Raw genomic sequence first — 25,238 nt, forward strand, 5'->3', positions numbered from 1 at the left:
TTAACAATGCCCCCCATACACAATGCCTTACTGCCCCTTGCTGGACAAATCTCAATATCCACATACAACAGTTGGTGGCTTGGAATATTTTGTGTTTTTGTATTTTGTATAAAAAATACAAGACTAACCCCAACCCAAATCCAAACCCTAACTCATGTGAAAGGGCAGCACAATCTGATGGTAGCACAAAATGTCAGAACAGCAGTGAATGATCATTTTAATAATTGGTAACATAAATAGAAACTGCAGTGCTGGCAGTGGTTTAGAGAAATTGTGGTTTCTGTAATTAAAATACAAGAATAGGCATAATTATTGTTTTTTATCAATATAAAGACATTTGCGTTGCTGAGTGTTTATTTGTTGAAACTTTTATTATGCCATGCTGGCCGTAACTTCACATTGCATTGAACTTTCGGTGGACTAAAACGTGCTTTGCTCATAAAAAAAACTTTTCGATTAAGTTTTCATTTGATTGTATATTCATTTGATGCATTTGTGATAAAAAAAACTATTTATTTGTAAACTATATTATTAATTTTTAATAGTGTTTTCATTACTGTCTCTAACTCCTGCCATCCTTAATCACCGTGTGAAAATCCAACCTACTTGAGGCCTAAGCTCCTCCCACTTTCTGCTCAAAATGTCTTGTGGTACATTGTATGGTTTTCAGAGGTGAGGATGTGTTGGGGTAACAGTACTGAGTGAAAACGTGGGGACAAGACTACTGTATGTGTAATATATCTAAAATACTATACATTTTTTATGAAAAAATTTAAGCATAGAAGGAATATGGAATTACACAAAAATTGCAAAAACAAATAAGATTTTTGGGGGATTTAACCTTTATATTTCATGGTGGTATAATGATAGTGGGGACACATAACAAATGCTATTTTTCAGTGTTCTTGGCATGTGGCATTTAAGTGGTACATTTTAAATTTGCAGTTAGGTTAATGTGCTTTAAAATGTATTTTAAAGTTAATATGCATGCAGTTTTATACAAATAATGGCCTGGGGACAGAAATGTCACTGATTCGGTGGAATTGCCCACCTCTGAGAGAATGTTATGAGTTTGCCAAGCTGTCAACAAAGATAAATGTAGCTACTTTTTGGATCTAAAACATACTTTTTGTTTACAACATAATTCCATGTTCTAGGATATCTTCAGTTTTAATGTAGGCAAGAATGTTGAAAATAAAATAAAGAAAAACTACCGAAAGAGATGGTATGGTGTATCCAGACTTTTGACTGGTATACTGTGTAAAGACCGTTTTAGCGGCAACAACACAAACATTATGGCCCAAAATTAAGTTCCCTCCACAAAGAGTCAAAAACTGTTGAGTTTACATTTAATTTAATACAATTTATATACGATAAAAATTATTATCAAACACAGACCGGAAGTCAACTTAGGGCCAGGGCATGCCTCCGATAAAATTGTCAAAATTCCTATAACCATAATTTCATACTCGCTTCTGACAATAGAAACAAGAAAAGAAGAGGTTTTATGGGCACTCAACTACAATAGAATAGAATACAGCAAGTGACAGTATAGACCACTTTGCAAGATGTCAACACTGGTCCAGAAGAATTTCCGGTTTCGTGTTTTTAGTTTTTTTTATTACACTGGTCTAAAATATAACATGATGTGCGTCTAAAGGGTTGAATATGGTAGCAGTGTACACATGAAAATGTAGAAAGATTGTAACTGCAGGATATCTGTATAGACATGGTTTTAACTACATTAACTAATTTAAACAGTATATTGTTATTTATCATATAATGTATATACTGTTAGTTCGTATCAAATTAATTTATATATTAGTTTGTATCAAAACCATGTTATTTTGAAGTAAGGATAAGAGATCTGCCAGAGCGCACCAATAACTTAGGAAAAGTTTTTTTTTCTTTTGACCTCATTTATGACTAATATAAATCCACATTATATTAACAGCAACATTATATTTACGAAAACGAAATAACAAGGGACTTTTACAAAGGACCGTAACCATAGTTACTGCGTCACTGTCTCCATGGAAACGTAACAACAAACCCCTGCTGTAGTTTGACCGGTAGAGTGTAATTGACTGTTGTCATTACTTACGATATTCTTAATTTCTTTTTACTTTCATGGCGTTTCTAATAATAATCATTGAATTTACTCATTTTTAGGTGATTGATAACAGAAGTCTCGTGAGTTTTTGTCACTAACGCTGCAAATGGTAAGTGTCGCTTTAACCCCCACACGTAGCCTACATTGTAAGGTGGGCAAAAAGCATGAACTGTTTCTCTGTCTTTGAAGCCTCAAAGTGCGGCATCCTCATCTGCGAAGCTGTCTGGCAGCAGCGCTTTCTCTCGCCGCTATCGCACACGAGCCCTCACCTCTCACGTGGACGAGAGCCTCTTCGGGACTCCCAAACAGGTAGATATCATATACGCGTAGTGTAATGCCATATCGAAGTCATACCGCAAAATACAAGTAATTCGGCTGTTTTATGCTTTTGTTCAGCATGTGGCGGATAATAAGGATGTAGCTGAAGGTAACAGCGCGAGGTCGCGGTCACTGTCTCGCTCTGCTCCTGCCTTGAAAGAGGCCAGATCAGAGACAGTGCGCATCATCACTAAAGATCTCATCAGGGACCTCAGGCAAGTATTAAACCGCTTTTTTAACTTTATTAAAGTGAATATAGTTGTGTCTTGATGTTCTGAAGTGTATTAAGTGCAGTTTATTAAGTCGCCTTAAAGTCCCAGTGAAATATAAAATGACATTTCTTACTTTTTCATGAAATATTGCAGCGTTTATAGTAAATAGCTTATCAATGTGGGTCATTTTCTTTTTTAAATCCATGTACCCTCATAATCTTCAGTTAAAATCTGAAAATGCAATTCCTCCCCTTCAACTGTCAGTCTGCTAACAGTTACATTTCAAAATCAATGCAACAGCTGTTTTTACACATCCAATCAATTCGTAGTGAAAAACGCAAGCCACGCCCACTAATTTTCTCCTTTGAAATTCCTTTTCACTCAGAAATGTGTCAGAATACGGAAGTAAAAACGATCACAACTTCCGGTTCACAGGGACTAAATAAATATGAGATAATGTCAGCATCGGTTTGTCTGTGAGACATTGTAAGAAAGCTTGTAGATCTGTAATGCTTTTTATTGAATTATTTTTAATTTAGTGTATATGGCATGACCTACTGTAGGCTACTGACTGATATTTGTTTTAAGCAGAATCCCGAGCGAGGACCCATCAGGGCAGTCTGTCATTCTCTCCGCTGCTGAGTTCAAGAGAATAATAGCAGAGTCATATGTTGCTAGTGAAGATAAGAAGGTGGCTGTACAAGAGGCCCAGCGCAAAGCCCGTGAAGAGGCCATGGTGAGAAACTCACCATTTCAACTGTAGTTGAGCCTGGGGACACACCTTTAGGTGCAGTAAGCAATTTCTGAAAAGCGTTACTGATATGTAAAACAAACAAGCCCCTAACCAAAAAACATACTCCTGCTTTCATTGTTCTGCATTCAAAATAACAACTGCTTGCTCACTCTCTTCTCCCCAATAATAACCGTACAAGTCTTTTGTTGTTATAGATAATTTTATGTGCAAACTGATCCGATTCACTTGTTTTTTCTCCTATTTACAAATCCAGGACTATGTGCAAAAACAATATTTTGTCTTGCACGCACGCACGCACGCACGCACGCACACACACAGAACAGACATCTAGTAAGCATTCACAAATTGGTTGTTTGGGCGTTAATTGTAATTTTTAACAACATTTAAATTGCTTGATCCACCTGTAAAAGCTGTCAGGCCAATACTATTTTTTAGTTATGATGACTTGTTGTGCCGAGTTGAACTGAGTGTGTTTCAGTGGGGCTCAGTCTGTCTTTGCAGTCAGCAGGTATAGTTGTGTAGTGTGCTGCATCTAAAGGCAATGTTGGGGAGTAGCTAACTAGCGACGCTACTAACTTAACTACATTTTTCAGTAGCTTGGTGGTAGCTCAACTACTTTTAAAACAGTGTAGCTTTTCCAGTAGTTAATTACTTTTTTAAGAAAGTAGCGGTGTAGCGCGACCAAAAGCTACATTCCGTTCTGCCTTCAGAGCAGCGCTGTCACGTCTTCTTCTTCTTACTGTATCACAAACTGAAGTGGTTCATTATCGCCTCGCCATCTACTGCAGTAACTATGTATAGCGGCTTTACGCTTCACCGAGAAGAGATCGTAAAGGACGTACATGAGTGGGTAAATGTTTAAAGATCGAAACACCCGTCTTATATTGTAATAAATATGAATCTTATGTAATGATAATAATAAATAAGCAATACAATGATAGTGGTATTGTATTACATTGTTTTAAACTTTTCTGTTTATTTAAAACATTAGTCAATAACACATTTGTATCACATCACATAAAAATATAGTATACTTTAGTAATTACTATAGTAAATTTAAGTATTTACAGCTGTCGAGTAACATATACTACAGTATTCTGTAGTATCTAGCTATAGTAAATTCATAAATTTAATAAATTCTGTAGTATATTTTAATATTTACTAAAGTAAAAAAAGGTAGGCCCTACTGTATCTAGGAAATTTACTATACAGCTTTCTATAATAAATATTACACTCCTGTATTTTTTTAATATGAGATTGTAAAAAATAAAAAAGTAGTTTCAAAGAAGCTAGTTACTCTTTTATAGTAACTTGTAGTGTAGCTAACTACTTTTTCAGATGGGTAGCTAAGCTGTAACTTAACTACTTTTATTCATGAGTAGCTTGTAGCTTATCTAACTACAATTTCAAAGTAGCTTCCCCAACACTGTCTAAAGGTTGTAGTCTGTAACCGAATGAGTCCTTGCCAGTCATACAAACACGGGTAATATTTGCGACTGATGCCAGTTTGTGCTTCTGTCTGAAATGTCTCAAACTAGAAGTTGGCCTAGTCAGTGATTACTGTAAGTGAGGTAACTGAATTCAGTTGTGGAATACAGTACTGTATTTTGTGTGTCCCCAGGTGAAAGAAGTTATGAATAAATTAAGTGTTCTGTAACTTTCTTCTTACTGAGCTTACACAGTGACCTCATTTTAACAGAGCCATTTCAGTTTTTTAGCTTTTTTGGAAAGCGGGCAAAGTGTGTACAGAAGGAAATACCAATAAAATCAGTAAAGGCCTTTGGTGTTATGCAAGCAGCTTGGCAACACAATTTTGGCTGTCACACATGATGTTAACTCTAAACAAAACAAAAAAAACCTAATTAGTATTATTAGCTGCACTCATTACAAATATAATGCAGTAAGTCATATTTCCTTCAGGAAATGCTTATCTAGTTGTCATTGCTGTATCAGGATGCTGCAGAGCAGAGAAAGGCACAGATGCGCCAAGCGGACCTGTCTCGGCAGAAGAACCAAAACCTAAGTGAGCTGGAAGCAGAGGCGAGGGACCGCGCCCAGTACCTGCTGGGACGGGCCAACTCCCTGAGAATGGAGCAAGAGGATGAAGTCAAGAAGCTCAGTGAGGTATATTGAATGCATTATTAAATTAGATCATATCAGTTTATTAAGTTTATATCAAGTTTATTTATATAAATATTTAACCATTTACTTTCTCTTTCAATTTTTTTTACTACCTTCACTCAATAATAGTCCATGTATAATAGTCCTTGTATTGCTGCAGTTGATCCGGCAGGTGCAGTGCCAGGTCGTGCGGGATGCTCAGATTCAGGAGAAGCAGCAGAACGTCTCGCAGTGGGTTGACGAGGAGAAGAGACTGGATGCCATGATGGAGGTGGAACGGCTCCGGGCCCTTGAAACTCAGGAGGAAATCGAAGATCTACGCAGACAGCAGAGGATTCAGTAAGGATGCTTACGTTAGGTTTTCTATGTGGCTCTGTAGTGTATGTCCATGAATGAGCTCTGTGTTTGATGGATAAGTTTATCAAAGGGGTAAGCTGTGCATCGTAGACCAGATGCAAAAGCGTCTGGAGGAAAAAATGCTACAGGAGGAGGTGAAGGAGCAGGAAGGTCAGCATATGCTAGAGAACGTGGAACGGATGCAGATGGAGGAGCTCAAGGTATATGCATGCTGTCAAATGTGGTTTTATATCTTCTGTGACTGGTTTTGTGAGTCACAAGTGTTTGAAGGTGTCTGTCTTTGATGTCATCACAGGCCATTGAAAGAAAGAAAGAGGACCAGAGGAAACTACTACAGGAGATTCAGAAGATAAATGAAGGAAATCTTGTTACTAAAGAGCAAAAGAAGGAAGAGGAGAGATTAGCAGATTTGCGAGCCGCAGAGTATACCAAAAAGAAACTGGTGAGAAAAGTCTAACGTCTGCGAAGGATTGTACAAAAAGTGTGGTGGGATTTGCAGCCTTTTAGCCCAACTTTACTTCTACTTTGAAAACTCCTCCAACTACAATCCATACAAAAATGTCTAATTCAACTTCAGATCAGTGATGCCCTTTTGGTTCGGGTCACAGTTACGTAATGAGGAAGAAGTAGATTCGATATAGCTCAACACCAGGAGCAAAAGTTGATATTTAACTAAAATTAAAGTAGTACATGGAAAGTTCACCATACATGGCCATGCTTGTTCGGCAGCACCAACATCCTATAATGTTAGAAATGTAAAATACTGATTACAGTCCAACCGTCACAGTCTATGCAGCTATCATGAGTAACATTGCTATTCATTTGATAAGTGAATATGATGACATAGTAACGTTATAGAACCTGTTTTACTGTAATTGTATGTGGGTGTTACAGCGGGAAAGTGGAAAAACAGCAAAGGAAAACAGTTATAATTCATAATTCACAATGACTCATAATGCATCCTGTGCATGCCTAAATGTACTTTGGGTATAGATAACTCCCATCTGCAGCTGCTCTCATAGATGTGTTTGATGCACATAAATCTTAGGAACAAGCAGCTGAGTATGAAGCCGAGCAGATACGAATAAAGAAAGAAAAAGAGAAGGAGGTGGCACGACTGAGAGCTCTACAGGAAAGAAACAGAGACCACAAGGCTGAGCAGGTAAATGCTTTAAAGTCGTCAGTGGTCCTATAGGTAAAACATTAAACAACTGATGCATTTAAGACCTTAATTATTGTATTTAAGGCAGTGACTTTTTCAGGCCATTTAAATATGTTTTTCTCTGAACTTTGAGGATGAGATTCGAGCAAGGAGGAACCAGGAAGCAGCTGCAAGAGAATGGAGAAAAAAGGAGAAAGAGGAGATGAAAAGAATGCAGGAAGAGGAAGAGAGGCTGAAGGTTGCACGTTTGGAGCAGGTGACTCATAAAGAACACTTGCTGTCCATTGAGGCTGCCCGGGAGAGAGCAGAGTTTGAGAGGGTCCTGAGGTAAAAGCATCACCACCACACGCACGTGTCTGTTGGGTTTCTATAAACGTTAGTAAAGTGTAGAGGTTCATCTTTTGTTGTTGTAACTAAGGCTCAGTTGCTCACCTGCGCTATTGTTGCATTATTGTTCACATGTGGGTCTAGCTTCCCTGCCAAAAAGAAATCAAAAACCACATCAGAGAATTCAGTCGAAATCTTTCCAGCCCACACAGGAAGTTTTGGTTTTCCGGATATACATTTTTATTATGAACATGCAGGAAAGTAGGACAAATGTCATGTCAAGCATTCCTCCTTTTTTTAGAGCCCAGCAGGAGCTTATTGAGAAAGATCATGAAAAAGAACAGCAGAAACATCAGCGGATTCACAGGCATGCCAACGCCGTGAGGCAGCAGATTCGGGAAAGAGAGCTGCAGGCCATAGGTCAACGGAGAGAGATGTTCCGCGAGGGAGAGCGGCTGGAGGAGGAGGCGCGTAATCGCAGGACACGGCTAGATGAGATTAAAGAAAAGAAGCTGAGGGAACTTAAGTATGTCCAGAAAAATTAAAAAAAGACAGGATATTTTAAAAAATATGAACTGGCCTATACAAATTATAAATATACAATTTCTTAGCAATTTGTTTAACAAGTCATGACCACTTGCCCAAATGTTTTTTTTTACATTATGGACATTTTCCACTAAGTTTGACAACCAGAAAGTAAACAAATATTTTTGGTATTTTTTATCAATAAATTTACATTTTAAAGTTAACAGTTTAACTGTTTGTTTTTTATTTAAAATAATTGAAATTATTATATAATGTAACGATGATACAGTACAGTATTTTCACAGTATGTCATAAATGTCCAAATACTGTATGTTACAGTAGAATTGGAGGTTGTGTATAGTTTTATTTTATATTTATTGGGCAATTTTTTCCACAACATATAAACGTTTAATCATACATTGGGAATTCATAACTTGTCTCTCTCACCAATCATTTGAATAATGTTTTTTTTTCCACTTTTGATCACAGGGCAGCTGGGCTCTCAGAGAAATACTGCAAAGAAGTGGAGCGTAAAGTCAGAGTTCCTCCTCCTTTGCTACACTGAGGAGCAACAAATCTGAGCAATTGTTAACAAAATCCAACAATAAATAAAAAAGAAAACAGATAATGTGTTTTGCTCTGACATACAAGTAAATAAAGCTATTAGGAATAATTATGTGTATGTATAACACGTTGACTGTAAATTGTGATTTATGATTCCCTTGGTGAGATTAACATGCACACTGTCAAGGTAGAAAATCACCTTTCTCGGGACATTTTCCCAGATTGTTTCTTTCAATCGGCCAGTCTAGACCAAACACCACCACAGGAATTATCTGTAGTCATAAACAATAATCATTATGATGATTCCCTAATGTAGCCAGCTGCTTACAGAAATGTAGACATTAAACAAAAATGTGTCTACATTATGAACTTCTCAGTTTTTCTGGATACTTCTGAGAATGACTCAGTTTGACCAGACACACAGACGTCATCCACACTGTCAGAAAAAAATGAAATGAAGATTAACCCTAAACTGTCACTTATCTCTACCTAAATAGTACATATTAGGACCCTTTTGAAGTATCTTCCCAAATGACAGCTTGGCCTGGGTACATTTTTTGAACTACCAGAATTTATACTGCTACGTACTACAGTGCAGAGAGTGTGAAGAACATTAAGAGCAATGGAAAAAAATAAACTACATGTATATAAACTTTGCGTTTCTTTTCACATTTTATGTAAACCATAATACATCCGCTAGATGGCATTAAAACTAGCTAGACCATCTGTGTGTTTTCTAAAATGCTTCCGCGGAAACGTTCACCATTCCCATCAGAGGTTCCCAAGAAGTCTGGAGGCAAACGCTAAAATCTCACTTGTCATCCATAACACGTGTACAGTTTCTTCTTTTTCGATTTTGACCCACAAAGTTGGAATACACCGTCTGTGTTGAGCATCGCTGAATATAAGCCATCTGGCATCTTGTCTTTCCGGCATCTTGTTTATTTTAGCTTAGCATGGCGAGTCGTGTGGAGTAAAATTGCGTGTTTAAAACATCTGCACCCACACTAGACAGAGATGGAGTCGCTGAACTTTGAGTCAGAAATGGAGGCGGATGGGCAAGGCAATTATTCTTTGTTTCCAGCTCTGGATAATATGACGAGCCTGTCTGGAACGACTGAGAGTCTAGATGCGTGAGTTCATGCGGGTGATGTCTGTTCTGCCAGACAACTTCAACTTATTTTAGCTTTTTATTGATTCAAAACAAATAGAATCTTAAATAATTTGTCATGATCATGTTTCTTTGACGTGTAAGTTAGTTCTGAGCACGACGTAAATGCAATTGTAGATAAATACGTTAAACATCTGATGTTAATGTTTTCACTGTGTATAGTCTCTAACAGATTATTTTTCTTGATGCTTAAAAAATATATCATAGTATTTATAGTACATGGTGTGCAAAGTATTTTATTAACTTCGTGGTTACATTCACGAGGCACCATCCATGGCTTTACCTGCCATTATATGGCCTTAAAAACTCAACATTTAAACTTCTGTTTCTTTGCTATTTTTATGTAAACTATATTAATACTATAATATAAACATAATACCAACAGATATTATCAGTGTGGAAAGACTTGCAGAATGTGGTCACGTAATGTTGTTTTGATGTTTTCAGTGAAACCTCCAGTGAAGTTACAGACAAACCCAACCTCACCTGGCTTGATGCTGCTCAGGTAAACATTTACAAAGTGCTGTGTTTATTTCACATAAGTTTTGTCTTCATGTAACTCGTTGCATGACAGGTTGTTTAGATGTATTGGTCTCTCTGATGGTGTTTAGATTGTTCTGGAAGAGGCTGGACGCCCCATGCACATCAAGGAGATCAAACAGCGGATCATTGATCGAGGACTGGTGCAGTCAAAGTACAGAAACCATTTGAAAAATGATTTCCAGCTTCTTAGTTTCTGTAACTTCAAAACGGAGGACACGGTACAAAAACGTATTTAGGTTTGTAATTTGTTTTCTTTTCACCATTCCTAGTGCAAAATCAAGCCTTGAGGCGGTCATGTATCGAGAGGTGAGATTCAGTGTCACTTGATGTCTGTGATCTGTCTATCATTTACCACATGTTTTCCATGCAGTGCTCATTTTGGTGTGCATGATTTTATTTGTATTACATTCTCTGATGGTTTATAGTGACAAATGTGGGAAAGAACGGCAAGGTCAGAGTAGACTATTGATGAGTTAACACTCACATGGAGACCTTTCTGCTGAACGTAGGTTTCAGAATGAAGCTTTAGTGTCACGCTGTGTTACAGACACAGAAAGGGAGTCGACGCTTCAAGAGGATTGAGAGCAGAAATGGAGTTTTTGCCCTGTTGGTAAGTTCCTGTGATAAATACTCAGATTGCGCTAAATAAGGGTTGGGTGAATCTAGAGACAGCTGTCAGTGTGTGAGATTGAATTTCACTTTACATTAAACTATATATATTACGTTGTTCATAAGAGTCTTATTTACTAGGTAAAGTGTTCACATTGTATTGTTTTTATGAATCATTTTTGGGGGTAGCAAAATTTCTGGTAATTTTCCAAGTTGGAAACTTTCCATGGGAATTAATGAAAGATAAACTGGAAATGTGCAAAATTGCAGGTTAGCCTATGAAAGGAAAGGGCAGTGTAGTTAGAAAAACAGGAAAAGTTGCATTTGCAGTTGCATCTCTACCCTTGTCATCCCCCAATCACTGTTTTTCCATTCATTTACCAACTTGGAATATTTCCAAAATTCCCAGCTTGCCATTGAAAGTTTCTGAAAAATTACCGGAGATTTTCTGCCCCAGCAACCTTACTCATCTTTTTAAAATATTGTTCGTTGTTAAGATTTGTCAGTCCATTTTTAGTTTGCTTTTTGTATTTGAAGTCGAGATCAAAACAGCCACTGTCTTTGAAGTTATGGTCTAGTTATTTGTAATTGTTTGTGGTCAGCTTTAAAGCTGAAGTGTGGCATTTTTAACCACCTGTGTTGCCAAATACAATGAAAATGGTTTTCTGAAAATCATCTGATCTAAGTAAACTATAAGTGTTTGGCAGCATAACATCGCTTTTTAACCTAATACACTACAGCTTTGTCATGCTCATCTTTCGCCAAAACCTGCTTTAAAAGTGTTCCAAGTTCAAGCTCCTACCATATGGTTGAGACAGATGTGGTCAAGTTATACAGTACTCAAATACACCGAACCATGTTATTAGCTCATCAGAAATGGTCACTCATAGTCTTGCACATTAAACTGTGATGGGAGAAAGTATTTTAACAAAATGACACACTTCACCTTTATATTGCATAACCCTATATTCTTATTTTTATGTAATTTGGTCATATTTTACTATAAGGTTGTATTTGTTAACAGTAGAATGTGCATTAACTAACAGAAACGAACAATGAGCAATATAGTTTTCAGCATGTATTAATCCTTAGTTAATGTTAGTTCATGTCAGTACAGTTATTTATGGTTTAGGTTTCATGGTGCTAATGTTAACAGTTACAATGTTTGATTTTAATAATGTATTAGTAACTCCGATGAATAAATGCTGAATAAATATTGTTCGTTGTTAGTTCATGATAGCTTATACAGTTAGCTGATACAACTTTATTGCAAAGAGTTACCACTGTATTCTTCTGTTAAACATTTTGATTATTTGTAACTTGTGAATACAGACCGATGAAGAAAGACAGCAGGCATTGCAGTCATTCTCTGCCCAGTCGACCTTCTCAAGTTCAGGCTCTGGCTCATCCCTGGGTCCCGTACCATCCCCAACGAGTCACCCTGAGCCAAGACCCAAGGTCAGAAAAGCTCCTCGCAAGAACCAAAATGAGAAGTACAGACTGAAAAACAACCGTCTGCGCCAGGCTGCCCGTGCCATGATTTTTGTAGGTATTTTTTGCCTTGTGCAAACTTTGACATGCATATTTATACCATTTTACCATGGATATACTGTATTGGTGCTTTTTTTACTCAGGAGAATGCGGCACTATATGATGAAATTGCTCACCTAGAAGAGAAGTTTGTCCGAGCAAAAGAGGAAAGGAGGTTGGTTAAATTTATCCCAGTGAAATTCACAGGAGCTGCTCAGTCCAGTTCGATAGTTTTGTAATACTTCATACATAAATGATGAGAGCACATTTGTAAATCAAAAACGTAACCATTTAAATGTTAATACATTGTTTATAATAACTTATATTACATTAAAACAGCTTTTCCACTAAACTAGTGAACAAAAATAAGTAAAAGTGATAGTTCACCCAAACATCAAAATTCTGTCATAATTTACTCGCCCTCATGTCATTTCAAACCTGTATGACTTTCTTTCTTCTGCAGAACACAAACAAAGATATTTTGAATAATGTTGGTAACCGAAAACCGTTGGTCCCCATTGACTTGCCTTGGTTTTGTGTCCATACAATAGAAGTGAATGGGGACAGACCGTTTTTGGTTACCAATATTTTTCAGAATAAGATTTTTTGTGTTTTGCAGAAGAAAGTCAAACGGGTTTGAAATGACAAGAGGGTGACTAATTGTTGACAGAATTTTTGTTTTTGCGTGAAAAGAATTGTAGTTACACAAAACCTATAACTCATTCACTTTCTTCCTTTAGGTTCCTTCTAAAATCTTTGTTACAATATCAGTCACTGGGTGAAGGTGAGTCAGTCCCGACACCCAGCTGCAGTACACATGCAACAGTAACTTTAAGTTCCAGCACACCAGGGGGCGCTGTTCTCTCAGGGAGTCACAGCCAGGCATCTGGGCTTTCGGGACCTGAAGATCTTTTAAAGAAACCCAAAAAAGAACGAAAAGAGAGAGGAAGGGAAGAACGTGAGTGTTTGAAACAACACAATCTCATCATAGTGTATTCTGCATTAGCTGTTTCCATATAATTGTAATAGCCAGATTCAGCAGTTACTTTGTGTATTTGCTTGTTTCCTCTCAGTTATGAAGAAGATTTGTAAGAAGAGAAAGGTCGTTGAGGGAGGAGTTCGCAAACTTGTTCAGCCCATCTTGCTGGACTCCTCCGGCAGGCCTGTCTTTCCCATTGTGCTCGGTGGACTCACAGTTTACAGCCTAGGGGAGGTCAGATAATCATCTCAGTCTTATTGTGAAAACCTATGGTGTAGTCCAGGGCATATGTGGCCATCTGTTTTACTTAAAGGTGCTGTGTGTAATATTTAGCAGGATCTAGTGACAGAAATGCAATATAATATACATAACTATGTCTTCAAAGGTGTATAAAGATCTTACATCATGAAGTGGTATGTTTTTATTACCTTAGAATGAGCTATTTCTATCTACATACACCGCAGGTCCCCATACATGGAACGCGTTTCATAAATACTTATCTCCTTTGGCAAAGAAGTGAAAACGTGATGACATCGAAGTCCTGTGTCAGCCACCATAGTGCTTTGAAATAGAGAGGGGAAGTGGTGGAGTGTGCCGTTGGTTGCAATTCACAACCTCACCACTCGATGCCGCTAAATAAAAAAAAATCAAAACGGAGTTATCTCATTTGGGAACCAAACTGTTCATTTGATATTTTGTCTTTATGCATTTTGTGTGTATTGGTATTTTGTAGAAATCTAATTATAGCATGCCTCGTACTGTGGTGTATGTGAGAAGTAATTGAGTGTGTAATGATAGCATGTTCCAACTTGAGTGAAAACGTTTTTGTTGTTTACGGCAGATCATCACAGACAGGGCTCTGTTTCACGATGAGACTGCTATCTATCCTGTGGGCTTCTGTAGCACCAGAGTTTTCGCAAGCTTGAAGAACCCTGATCAGAAGTGCCTCTACACCTGCCAAATCAAAGATGGCAGCCAAGGACCACAGGTACACACATGCATGTTTACAAGCATCTATCAATTACATGACTGAGATTTAAGTGTGGTCAAAGATTAGTCTGTACTTGCTGTATGAAGTCAACCGAATCAAATCTCATGTTTGTTATGTACAGTTTGAGATTGCTCCAGAGGATGACCCACAGAATGCAATAGTGGCGTCATCAGCCCAAACCTGCCACGCAAACCTGCTGAAAGCTATTGTTTCTCGAAGGTAAAGTCCTGTAGAATTACCCAGAATGTAAGAGTTTTACGAAGGTATATCGACAAAAGTTCTAATCGCATCACATGGTTTTTTTTTTGTCATTTAGAGGCAAACCCTTAACCAACATTGTTCCATCTGGAGCAGACTTTTTTGGTTTCTCTCACCCCACCATTCAGAACCTGATCCAGAGCTGTCCTGGAGCACGCAAGTGCAGCAAGTCAGTAGCAGTTGTTTTTATTCCGGGTGCCAGAATAAAATCCGATTAAGATGTTAGACTGACAGTTGTTTTGTTGCGTTCTTTAATATGTTTTAAAAAGCTACAAGCCGTAATTAGTTTGTTCATGATTAATGGAAATCTCCATGTGACTGACACTGTCTCATTGTCTATCTGGATTAGTTATCAGTGGGTGCGTTTTGAGGTATGTCGGCCCGGTGATGGACAGGTAGCACACGGCCTGTCTGAAGATGATGCATCTGTGAACTTTGAGTCCTTCCAGCGATTGCAAAGCTGTGAAGAGATCCTGACCAATCAGAACCTCACATCAGAACAGAGCGGAACAGGTCAGCCAATTGCAACAGAGCACAAAAACTATTGAATGTGAGCTGCGGTCTTGAGTTGGGAAGCTGGGACTTATTAAATAATTGCAAAATAAAATAACATTAAAGTAATATTTGACATAGATAAGCAAGAATGTGTTATGGCTGTATATCAGCACAACACAAATCCTCTGTTTATGTGTGAAGAACTGGCTGATGCATAAAATACTACATAGAAGTACTTGGGTATTGATTGAAATGTGTTTGTTTTGCAGGCCGAACTCAACAGCCTAATGTGTCATCTCACCTGCTGAGCTCGACAATCCTACAGACCAGTGCTGTAACATCTCTCTCCAACACCTGAACACAACCAAACACATTAGGATTAGCCTTTCATATTCATTTGTAATGTGGAACTTTGCATTATGCCAAATGAGAACTTAACTATTTGGATGATTTTCTGCATGTGTAGAGCGCAGTCTGATTACTTTGTGAATTAAATGAAATGACACGCGTTAAAAAAAAAAGAGGAGCTTCAAAAGGTTCTTTGATGTCATGGAAGAACATTTTGGTTCCATATAAAACCTTCAACATCTGAAGAACCTTTCTGTTTCAAAAAAGGTTCTTTGTGGCCATAAAATGTTCTTCAGATTATAAAAAAGTAAGAAAGAGATGGTTCCTTGACTGAATGGTTCTTTGCGGAACTAAAAATGGTTCTTCTATATCATGGCTGCGAAGAACCTTTATTTTTAAGAGTGAAGGTCTCGTTCTCTCTTTTGATTTGTACTGTATTTTTTAAGTGTGATATGTCTGCAAATCACTGTAAAAGACTTTTGATAAAAGTTAAATAAATGATGAGTCAAAAAATTCAATTAAATTAATTTATTAATCCAGTTTTGTAGAGCTCAAAAACCCAGACATATCTTCTGCCACTGTATCACACAACACAATGAAAACCCAACCCTCCTGGCTTTCATTCTGCATTATGTGGGACGTCATGTATATGGTGAGAAGCGAACTTTGAGAAAGGCTCTCGAATGACAAAATTCGAAAAGAAATCTTTTGACATGAAATACATCTTGTGGCATTTGTAACACCATATCATTCGTCATGTGCGGTAATGTACTTGCAGCAGGGTGAGATATCAGAACATATTAAAATATAGATAAGTTTCATGCCCTTACAGATAGGTGGTAATAATTATCTTGTGGGAATCAGGAGACCGAGTCACTGCAGGGTAAATCAAATTTCTTTTTTTTTTATTCAGTTTTAGATTGCAAAGTTATTTGTGACCACATGTTTTATTCAGAACAAAATAGGATTTTAGACCACCTTCCCAGGGTGATTTACATTGTTATTGGCACATGAGACTTCACGTTTTTTGTATCTTTGGTTAGACCGATGTGAGGTAATTACTTAAAATCGAAGATTGCAAATACACCAGACGACCACTAAATGTCACTACAGAGCTGAGATGAAGACTCCCTCATAGACGCATGAATGAAAAAATGAACAGAACTCATGGCTTGCAAACATTTTGAGCTCTTGGAGGCTGTTTATGAAAAATAAGTTCCATTTCACCCAACTACTTTTTTAAAAAATATTTTAAAGGATTTTTCAATTATAAACACAAAACAGATAAACAACACAGTCTCGGACCTCACATACAAGGAGTACCCAACTACTTTTTAACACAGGAAAATGTCTTAGTTAAAGGGACAGTTCACCCAAGAATACAAAGTCTGTCATCATTTACTCACCCAAATCTGTATAACAGTTCTTGGCCACCATTCACTACCATAGTAGGAAAAATTACAATGATAGACAAAAGTGCCCCAGAACTGTTTGTTTTCATCTTCAAAATATCTTATTGTGTTGTTTAACAGAACAAATACATTTATAAAGCAAGTTTTTCCTTTTATGGTAGTCAATGGTGCAAGAACTGTTTGGTCACAAGCATTCTTTAAAATATATTTTTCTGTGTTCATCAGAACAAAGAAATTCATACAGATTTGGAACAACTCGAGGTAAAATTAAGACAAAGTAAATGAGTAAATTAAGACAGAGTATTCATTTTTTTGGTGAAATGTTCCTTCAAGTGAGAACAGCAGGTGTAGCGTTTAAGGGTTTATAGAATTAATATAAAGATTAATATAATCATGGGATGGTGTGTTTTTCATTGTTTATTCATTTAGCGGCGTATAGATCAATCAAGCACCCACAATTCTTGTTAGACTCATATGTCTCAGACATTTTAATGAAGCCCTCAATCATATTTTCCAACACACGGGTCTTGAGTTTAGGGAGTACCTAGATTCTGACAGGAAAAAGACTCATTTTACATGCTGATGCGCTGTACAATGGAGTTAATGAGGGGAAGGCTGGGTATCCTGAGACACAGCAGGTGTGTGTCACTGCTTTACTGTGTGCCACTGTGATCACTTATGTGTTTTAAAAGGACTCAACTTCCTACATTTCCTCACGGACGGGTGGGAACGGGAAGGCAATAATTATATCCGCCCATTCCCTGTCTATGAGAGGTCAAAGGTCACATTTGTCATATCCACGAGTCTGGCACTCTCACTCTCTGCTGACCTCTGACTCACTTTCCCTGAAATGCTCCAATACACACAGTATTATGTTTATTCTCTCCCACATAAAAAGTGATGTTTGAATCTTAGGCAAATTGTTTTTTTAACAATTCAGTCAGATTTGCACAACAAAAATGTAACTTGTGTCTTCGTTTACATTATGAAGTGAGTGCCGTTAAGGGTAGGAGCCTCTATAATTGAATGTTATTTTATTCACGTCACACGTCTTACATAATGGCAAAAAAGACAAAAAAAGAAAATGTCAGCTATACACAACAACATAGTGCTGATATTGGCACAGTATAGACCACTTAGCAAAATGTAAACACTGGTTAAACAGCATTTCCGGTTTCATTTTTAATAATTTTTTACATATATAATTACATCTTAAAAATGTTTAACATTTTGATTCAGTCCTGAACATTCTGTTTGTTGTATTCCTCTTCAAATCTGTGCAGGGTTAAAAAACTGAAACAGGAAGTTCTTCTGGACCAGCGTTGTTTACGTCTTCCAAAGTGGTCTATAGTAATTGTTCTAAAATGCTATTAAAATGCACTCAAACACACTCACAAAAACAACTATTTGCTTTGGTTGATAACTGCACTTTAATTACAATCCGATCTTGCGGCAAATACCCACTGAGTGGAAACAGGAAATTAAAATGGTGACATTTTGCAAGTATCCAGAGTACAAAATGGAAAAAAACGTTATATGTACAAAATATGTACAACGGCGCTATATACATCCATCTATTATAAAAATCATACATCATCAACATAACATAGCCAATAATTAGTGAGACTTTTAAAGACGTCCAGTTGCACTTCGTCAGTCTTTGCTGCCATCTTCTGCATAATTTGTTCTAATGTCAATCATGGGCACAAATCCACAGTTTACACTTTCTTGCAAAAATGAAAAAGTCAGGGAGTTCCAAGATAATGGTAATGGCGCATGGCTTTATGGCAATGTATGGCAAATTTATCCATCCACAAAGACAGTCATACTGTACATTTAAAACCAGACCCGACCCCAAGACACAGTCTAGATTTGGCTCTAGTTGTGGTGCTTTTCTAAGACCATATCTGTGAGTCCAAAAAGCAGTTTGTCTATTGTAATAAACTGACGCGTATAAATGTTGAATTTACTGCAGTGTTCATTTTAGATGCCAGATGTCTAAAATCTGATTTGCTTTGTGCAGATCTCTGCAGGTGCAGGTTTTCCACTGCCAATGCTCAGGAGAAGACTGAAGCATAAACACTCCATAATATGGATTGCCAACTGCAGTTTCCATTCCTTTGGTCAGCCTTTATAAGAACACAAAGCTACAAAACAGAGTCAACAGTATGTTAAAAAATGTCAGTTTAGAAGTCAATCAGTCATGCAATGTTTCTCTTGTTGGCAGACAGAAAAGCTACCATACATACAGGATGGATCAAAGACTTTGGCATTTAACAATTGATTGAATGTGATAATTTTGAGTTATTACAAAAAACATTTTTTTAAACCCATGTTATGTAAACAACTTTTACATTGTCATCATATACAAATAAGTAAGGCAACATTTTTGTAAAATTGATATGACCTATTTTTATTCCTTAATAATTAAAGGAGCTTTAAGATATGATCGAGGTGTTAAATAATGTGTTGATAACAGCTAACCAGAAGCTAATGCTTAAGGTTTAAAAAGTTTGAAATATGAATATTTGTCTTACACAAACATAATTTTCCATTTATAAACCCACAACTACATGTGACCCAGTCTGTGAAAGTCCAAAATCAAATTCTGAGACAACGAGCCTTAAAGTTTGATTTCAATCATTCATTTTACATAACAACATACATTTTTGACATGGCTTTTCTAAGTCAATATCAAGGATATCAAGATTATATTTCCACAAAATGTTCTCTACACTCTGTAGATGATTTTATATAAAAACAGTTTTATATACACTCTAAAACATTTGAGGTTATTTCAACCCATCATTGGATAAAAAATGGACAAACCCAATTTTTTATATTTGACCAAATAATGGGTTAAAACAAACCAGCATTTTGGGTTGAAACAACCCAACGGTTGGGTATGTCCATTTTTGACCCAACATTTTTAAGAGTGTAGAAAACTGTCAGCTGGGTTTTCACAGACTGGGTCACATTTTCTGTGATTAAATGTACAGATCATAGTTTAATAGATAATACAAATAAGAACTATTTGATGGTTAATTTGTTTTAGGTGTCAGTTGGACATTATTTGGAGGGGCCTCATTTATAAAACGTGCGTATGCACAGATTTGACCGTAAAGCGTGCGTATGCAAAAATACACGGCAACGTTCATATGTATAAAAACGGTCTTTGACGTGGAAAAGTGCTTAGCGCCACGTCAGGGTCTAAGTAGAAACGTTCATTCTATGAATCAAGCATACGCACTTTGAGAAATTATCGTAAAATCAAATTTAGGATGGATTCTACGTGACATTTTATAAATGAGGCCCCTGGCGTTGACATTATTTAAAATAAAATTGTGTTCAGCTGAAGAAAGTTATATACTGTACACTTGACATGGCATGTGAATGAGTAAATTAACATTTTGATTCTGGGTGAACTACTGTATTCGTTTAAGTTATGGGAAGACTGTCGTCTTAAATAAGACCATTTCACTTCCCAAATCCAGATAAAGACACGAAAATTTAGACCCAGATCTAGAAATTCACTTATAAGACTCTGACCTAGATCATACTTATTTGATCTCAAAAGGTTTTAAGATCAAGACTCCATCTCTGTTACACACTAACACAAGCACAAGCACGCTTATGAACAACCAAACAAATGTGTACAAATATAAAGGGCACAACTGTAAACACAATCAAATACACTTAAATATCCAAGATTGAAAAAAGGTTGAGCGACTGGCCTTTTAAAACGCTGTCCTTATAAACTCATTTTGACCTGTCAATATAGTGACCTCAGCTGACAATGGATTGGTCCTGTGCCAATATTGTCTTCTCAGTTGGAACCGTCTCTGGTCTTCATAGTGCAAAGCTCAGAGGTCAAGGTTCAACAGCAGAGGTTGATTAACAAACATCAACCACATCGAGCACAATCCTCAAAGCCAGGAAGTCAAGAGTCCCTCCCAGCGGTCGAGAAACGGTCACACCTCCAGTTCCTGGTTGTCTGCATTATGGATCCGATTTAGTTTCTCCCGCTCACGGTTGCTTATGTCCAACTTTGGCCCGCGGGCCGGTTTCAGAGCTGGGGAGGGTGCGGGCGAGGGAGGGAGAGTAAGTTCAATCTCTTCGCTGCAGAGCGCAGGCACTGAGGTGGGCACTGTTTGGGCGGGAGGCAGGAGGGCCACGCTGTGGTCGAGGTTACGGATGAGAGTGCAGAATTGCCGCTGGTTGTTAATGGCGTTGTCGTCCGGCACTGAAGTGCGCATCTGCTCTTTGGTACGGTGACGGTGATGCAGACGGGAGAGCAGAAGTGTGCACACAGAGCAGCCGCCTGCCACGAGCAGAGCAAAAACACCCACCAACACCATATACAAACTAAATCCACTTCCACCTGGATCTGACATTGCTCCTGAATAGTGACACAGAGAACGATCAATTCAACAAAAAGAGTTACATTACTTTTACGTTTCGTTTCTACCGTTTCATTATTTACATCCTAACCTTGGCAATGGGGTCCGTGACATGACTCCTTAAGGCTCACACACTCGTTTCCAAAGTATCCTTTGGGACAGTCACACGTGTAGCCTCCTTCTGAACTGCGGCATGGCACCCCCTTCGGGCAAGGGTTGGGATTGCAAACATCCAGCACAGACTGAAATACAAGACATGTAATTAACATTACTTACCATCAAAGAATGAACACAATGTAGTAGCGACGTAAGCTTTAATATCGAAGCCAGAAGCGATGCATGAGTCACAACCCAGATAGCACAATCCATCTGGTTTACGTCTATTTGACGTCTGCATTTACATCTGCAAGACATCTTAAATACATAGTTTGCTCATCTGCAATATGTCTCGGAGACGTCTGAACGTCTGTAATACGTCTGCTAAAGATCTGGAGATCTGCTGCTTAAAAACATCTGCTAAACATCTTAGAAAGAGCTGTTGTACATCCATTCTAAATCATAAACATCTTACAGACATCTTCTAGATGTCTATATGATGTCTGACAGCAGACATCTCCGAGACGTATTGCAGATGAGCAAACGATGTATTGTAGATGTCTTGCAGATGTAAATGCAGACGTCAAATAGACGTAAACCAGATGTATGTGTGCTATCAGGGAAATGCATAACCATATACTATTTGTAATTCCAGAAAGAAGTTGGTAGAGCATTGTGTTAACAGCGCAAAGGTTGTGGGTTTGATTTCCAGGCAACACACTGATAAAATGTAATGCCCCGTTCACATTACAAGCGACTTTGTCACTGCAAGTCGCCAGGGGTTGGCGGTTAGGACGCTAGTGGGCGTTCCTACCATAGACATAATAAATGCCTAGATGCCACATTGGCTGCTTTGCTCCGCTGCTGCGATACGTCAACAGCGCCATTAGTGAGGGCAACAGTGCACTAAAAGCCCACTGAACCCAATGGGAGAGCTGCGCTTTTTCGGCATTAAAAGCACAATCACATTTACATTTCTTAACATATTTCAATGGTTTACGATATACGTAGAGTACAACTTCACCATGTCTCTAGTTGCTTCATGTCTCGATAGTTATAGCCTACTTTAAAATTAATGGTTGTCATAAGGAAATGTGAAATACATTATTTGTGCCTGTCATTTGTGAGAATCCACAAGATGGCACCATGTTCAGTGATATGTTATAAACAAGACAAACAAGAATAAATAACCACGTTGCAGTTGTCAAGAATAAAACACACACATGTAGGGATTGTTTCTGAGATTTCTTCGATTCATCGATCAAGTTAATATAGTTTAATTTACGTATTATACGAATTAATATTAAACGAATGTTTTTCACAGTGGAAATGGCTTTTCTGTAGTAATTTTTGACATTTTCAAAGACAAAAGATGTTCTTTTATTTAGTTACAGCAGTAAAACATGATGTATGTGATATAGTTACACAAATAACACTGCTGTGCATTGTAAGTATAAAAATAGCAGTAGGCCTATATAGTAAAGAAGAATTGTTTAGATTTTTCCCATGATTTTAAATCTGTTCTGGTCTGTTCTGATCATGTGCATTTAATCCACCTTAAATTATTTCACATTAGCGATGTGTAGAAAATGATTAAGTCTAAATGAATGCATGACAAGCCTGAGTTTTAACAGTTCCGTAAGACAATAAATACATTTTCAAGTCTAACCATCTTTAACTGGAGAATTCACTCGTATGTCTTTGTAGTCGGCTTTTGCCCTTACCAATATGGCGGCGGCGTTGACATACGATTCAGCGGACAATGAGCTGTCATAGTTAATATATATGTCTATGGTTCCCACTACTGGTGATGCTCACTGCAGGAGCTGAGAGGAGAAGAATCACTTTAGCACGCATCTTCTCTCCTATTAGCTGTCGCTCCCAAATGTCGCTCCTCATTTGCATAAAGTGAAACTTTATCGCATTGCTAGACATGCCTCATCAGGCCGCCAATGGTTGCTATTGCTCGTGTCACCAGAAGTCGCCAGCTCTCCATTAAAATGAATGGGGTTAAGTCGCTTTGTCGCTTGTAATGTGAACGAGCACTCTTTGGATAAAAGCGTCTGTCAAATTTACAAGTGCAACACAAAATGTAACATGCATGTCTTTGTTGCAATTGAAATTGTCAATCCAATTCATATTTATTTCAACAGCATTTTTGCATAGCAGCTAACCAAGCCAGCTTCAATGGCTATGTTCACATTTAATTTAAATGTTTAATATGCTTGTGTTTAATTATGAAGAACAAAACTTTTTGAAGTTATTTAAGATTACATTTTTCTAGAAACTGTAGGACTACACTTGGATTAACTTGGTAGAGTAAATACATATAAATACAAATAGTAGTGACAAAAGTAAAAAAAGAAATAAAAAAAGAAACATATAGAATACATAAAACATACTATTGCAATATAAGTAGTTGTTTACCGATTTAATTTTGGTAACAAAAATTGCACAACTACGACTTAAATTATCTACAGTATATAAAACAATGTTACCTAATGTTTGCATTAGGCATTTAACACTCAAACTTGCATTAGTTGCCCATAACCCAAAATGTTACATTTCCACCCAAAAGGTCATGGCTCTGCCCAAGCAATGTTATCATGGAAACCATAATAAACACACTCACCTCACAATAAGTGCCAGTGTATCCCATCAGACAGCTACAGAACATGCCTGTGCCACCGTGACGCTCCACGCAGTGCCCTCCATTCACACAAGAGTTGCTGTCACAGGCATTCAGCACAGCCTGACAGTGTTTACCAGAGAACCCCGACACACATACGCACTGAGAGTTCTGTACACAAACAGCACACGTTACACATACAAGAAAGAGAAACGGTTAAATCTCAGACTAAATCACATCCCTAAGACACAAGTAAGCTTATGAAAGAAAGTCATTTTGTCATTATGTGAACTGCACAAAATGAACAGTGTATCTCACCTCACAGCGTCCTCCATTCAGACACAAACCCTGGCAGCTACTGTTCCCTGTTGAATAGATGATATTTACAAAAAATCAATAGGCAACAAAGTGGGAACCTGCAGTACATTGAGTTTCAGTGAGAAGAGAGAGACTAGCTAACTAAATTCAGTCTGCACCACAGAATAAGAGTTTATCAATAAAATACAGTATGATTTTACAATCAAAAGTACTGGTGAACAAAACCGCTCTGTTCCAAAATGTATCTCAAGAGGCAGCATCATTAATGTCTGAAATGTGTATAATTCATTAAAATGCTGGCTATTCATAATGGGTTTTCGCCACTTCTAATACTTACGAATGTCACAGTTTGGCCCTGACCAACCAGGAAGGCAGTCACACAAATATCCTCCAATCAGATTACGGCACGAGCGAACATTGACACACACACCAATCTCACATTCATTAGTGTCTGAGGACAGAAGGCAGAGCAGACCACACACACAATTAAACATGCATGTAATGTGGTCAATGTTAAAAAAATGTTAAACCATAAAATATGATGTTATGTTATAAGGCACATCATAAGCAGTGTTAAAATGATTCAATTCATTCTTCCAAGTAAAAAAATATAGACGGCAAAGATTATTCACATGCAGCGTTAAAATGTCATTCAACTGTGTGGTCACAGGTAGCTTAGAAAAGAAACTTCAATAGCACAGTTGTGGGGTCCGTACTGATTAAAACACACATCTCGCCTCCAAAGACTGATCTTTTCAAACCGACGCTACCGGCTGTTTTCTGTCACTTTGACACATGGCTACATTTCAAAGAGCAGTCGGCAGTCCAGAGAGACTGAGCTGAGACTCAAGAGAGATTTTCCCTCCAGTCAACAACATTAATGGAAAGTCCAGCCACACGTCATCTCGAAATGGTCTGATCTGGGTTAACGGATTAGGCTGGGGGATAATGCATAACAATTTCAATGTGGTTTGTGCAGATATGCAATTTTGGAATTTATTTAGCT

At 37.7% G+C, this 25,238-nt stretch overlaps 3 protein-coding genes across 6 annotated transcripts in view; 2 read left to right on the forward strand and 1 right to left on the reverse strand.

Moving 5' to 3' along the window:
- Positions 1-1,915: 1,915 nt before the first annotated feature.
- cfap45 (cilia and flagella associated protein 45) lies at positions 1,916-9,035 on the forward strand. 2 transcript variants are annotated; one of them, XM_057348690.1, is made up of 13 exons: positions 1,916-2,072; positions 2,173-2,222; positions 2,303-2,422; positions 2,510-2,646; positions 3,235-3,379; positions 5,351-5,521; positions 5,679-5,857; positions 5,946-6,075; positions 6,171-6,317; positions 6,924-7,037; positions 7,171-7,364; positions 7,666-7,890; positions 8,379-9,035. In XM_057348690.1, exons 2-13 carry the CDS (start codon positions 2,220-2,222, stop codon positions 8,452-8,454), a joined length of 1,641 nt encoding a protein of 546 aa, XP_057204673.1. In that variant the 5' UTR covers positions 1,916-2,072; positions 2,173-2,219; the 3' UTR covers positions 8,455-9,035. The 2 variants fall into 2 exon arrangements, with proteins under 2 accessions (XP_057204673.1, XP_057204674.1); XM_057348691.1 differs by having other exon boundaries at positions 1,916-2,222.
- Positions 9,036-9,204: 169 nt separating this feature from the next.
- tbrg1 (transforming growth factor beta regulator 1) lies at positions 9,205-15,883 on the forward strand. Of its 2 annotated transcripts, XM_057348692.1 has the most exons (14): positions 9,205-9,586; positions 10,072-10,129; positions 10,236-10,318; positions 10,437-10,473; positions 10,715-10,777; positions 12,109-12,321; positions 12,411-12,481; positions 13,047-13,264; positions 13,380-13,519; positions 14,127-14,273; positions 14,398-14,495; positions 14,593-14,703; positions 14,884-15,047; positions 15,299-15,883. In XM_057348692.1, exons 1-14 carry the CDS (start codon positions 9,471-9,473, stop codon positions 15,385-15,387), a joined length of 1,608 nt encoding a protein of 535 aa, XP_057204675.1. In that variant the 5' UTR covers positions 9,205-9,470; the 3' UTR covers positions 15,388-15,883. The 2 variants fall into 2 exon arrangements, with proteins under 2 accessions (XP_057204675.1, XP_057204676.1); XM_057348693.1 differs by lacking the exon at positions 10,715-10,777 and having other exon boundaries at positions 9,206-9,586.
- A 1,960-nt stretch (positions 15,884-17,843) lies between these two features.
- Positions 17,844-25,238, reverse strand: part of LOC130563286 (protein jagged-1b) — a 39,125-nt gene continuing 31,730 nt past the window's right edge. For both annotated transcript variants that reach the window (XM_057348732.1, XM_057348731.1), the window contains exons 10-14: positions 24,570-24,683; positions 24,233-24,279; positions 23,918-24,085; positions 21,281-21,431; positions 17,844-21,188 (exon numbers count right to left, since the gene is read on the reverse strand). In XM_057348732.1, coding sequence (XP_057204715.1) covers positions 20,761-21,188; positions 21,281-21,431; positions 23,918-24,085; positions 24,233-24,279; positions 24,570-24,683 — 908 coding nt within the window. In that variant the 3' untranslated portion in view covers positions 17,844-20,760. The remainder of the gene's footprint in view (positions 21,189-21,280; positions 21,432-23,917; positions 24,086-24,232; positions 24,280-24,569; positions 24,684-25,238) is intronic.

This window comes from Triplophysa rosa, linkage group LG12 (genome assembly GCF_024868665.1).
Source record: "Triplophysa rosa linkage group LG12, Trosa_1v2, whole genome shotgun sequence".
Lineage (NCBI taxonomy): Eukaryota > Metazoa > Chordata > Actinopteri > Cypriniformes > Nemacheilidae > Triplophysa > Triplophysa rosa.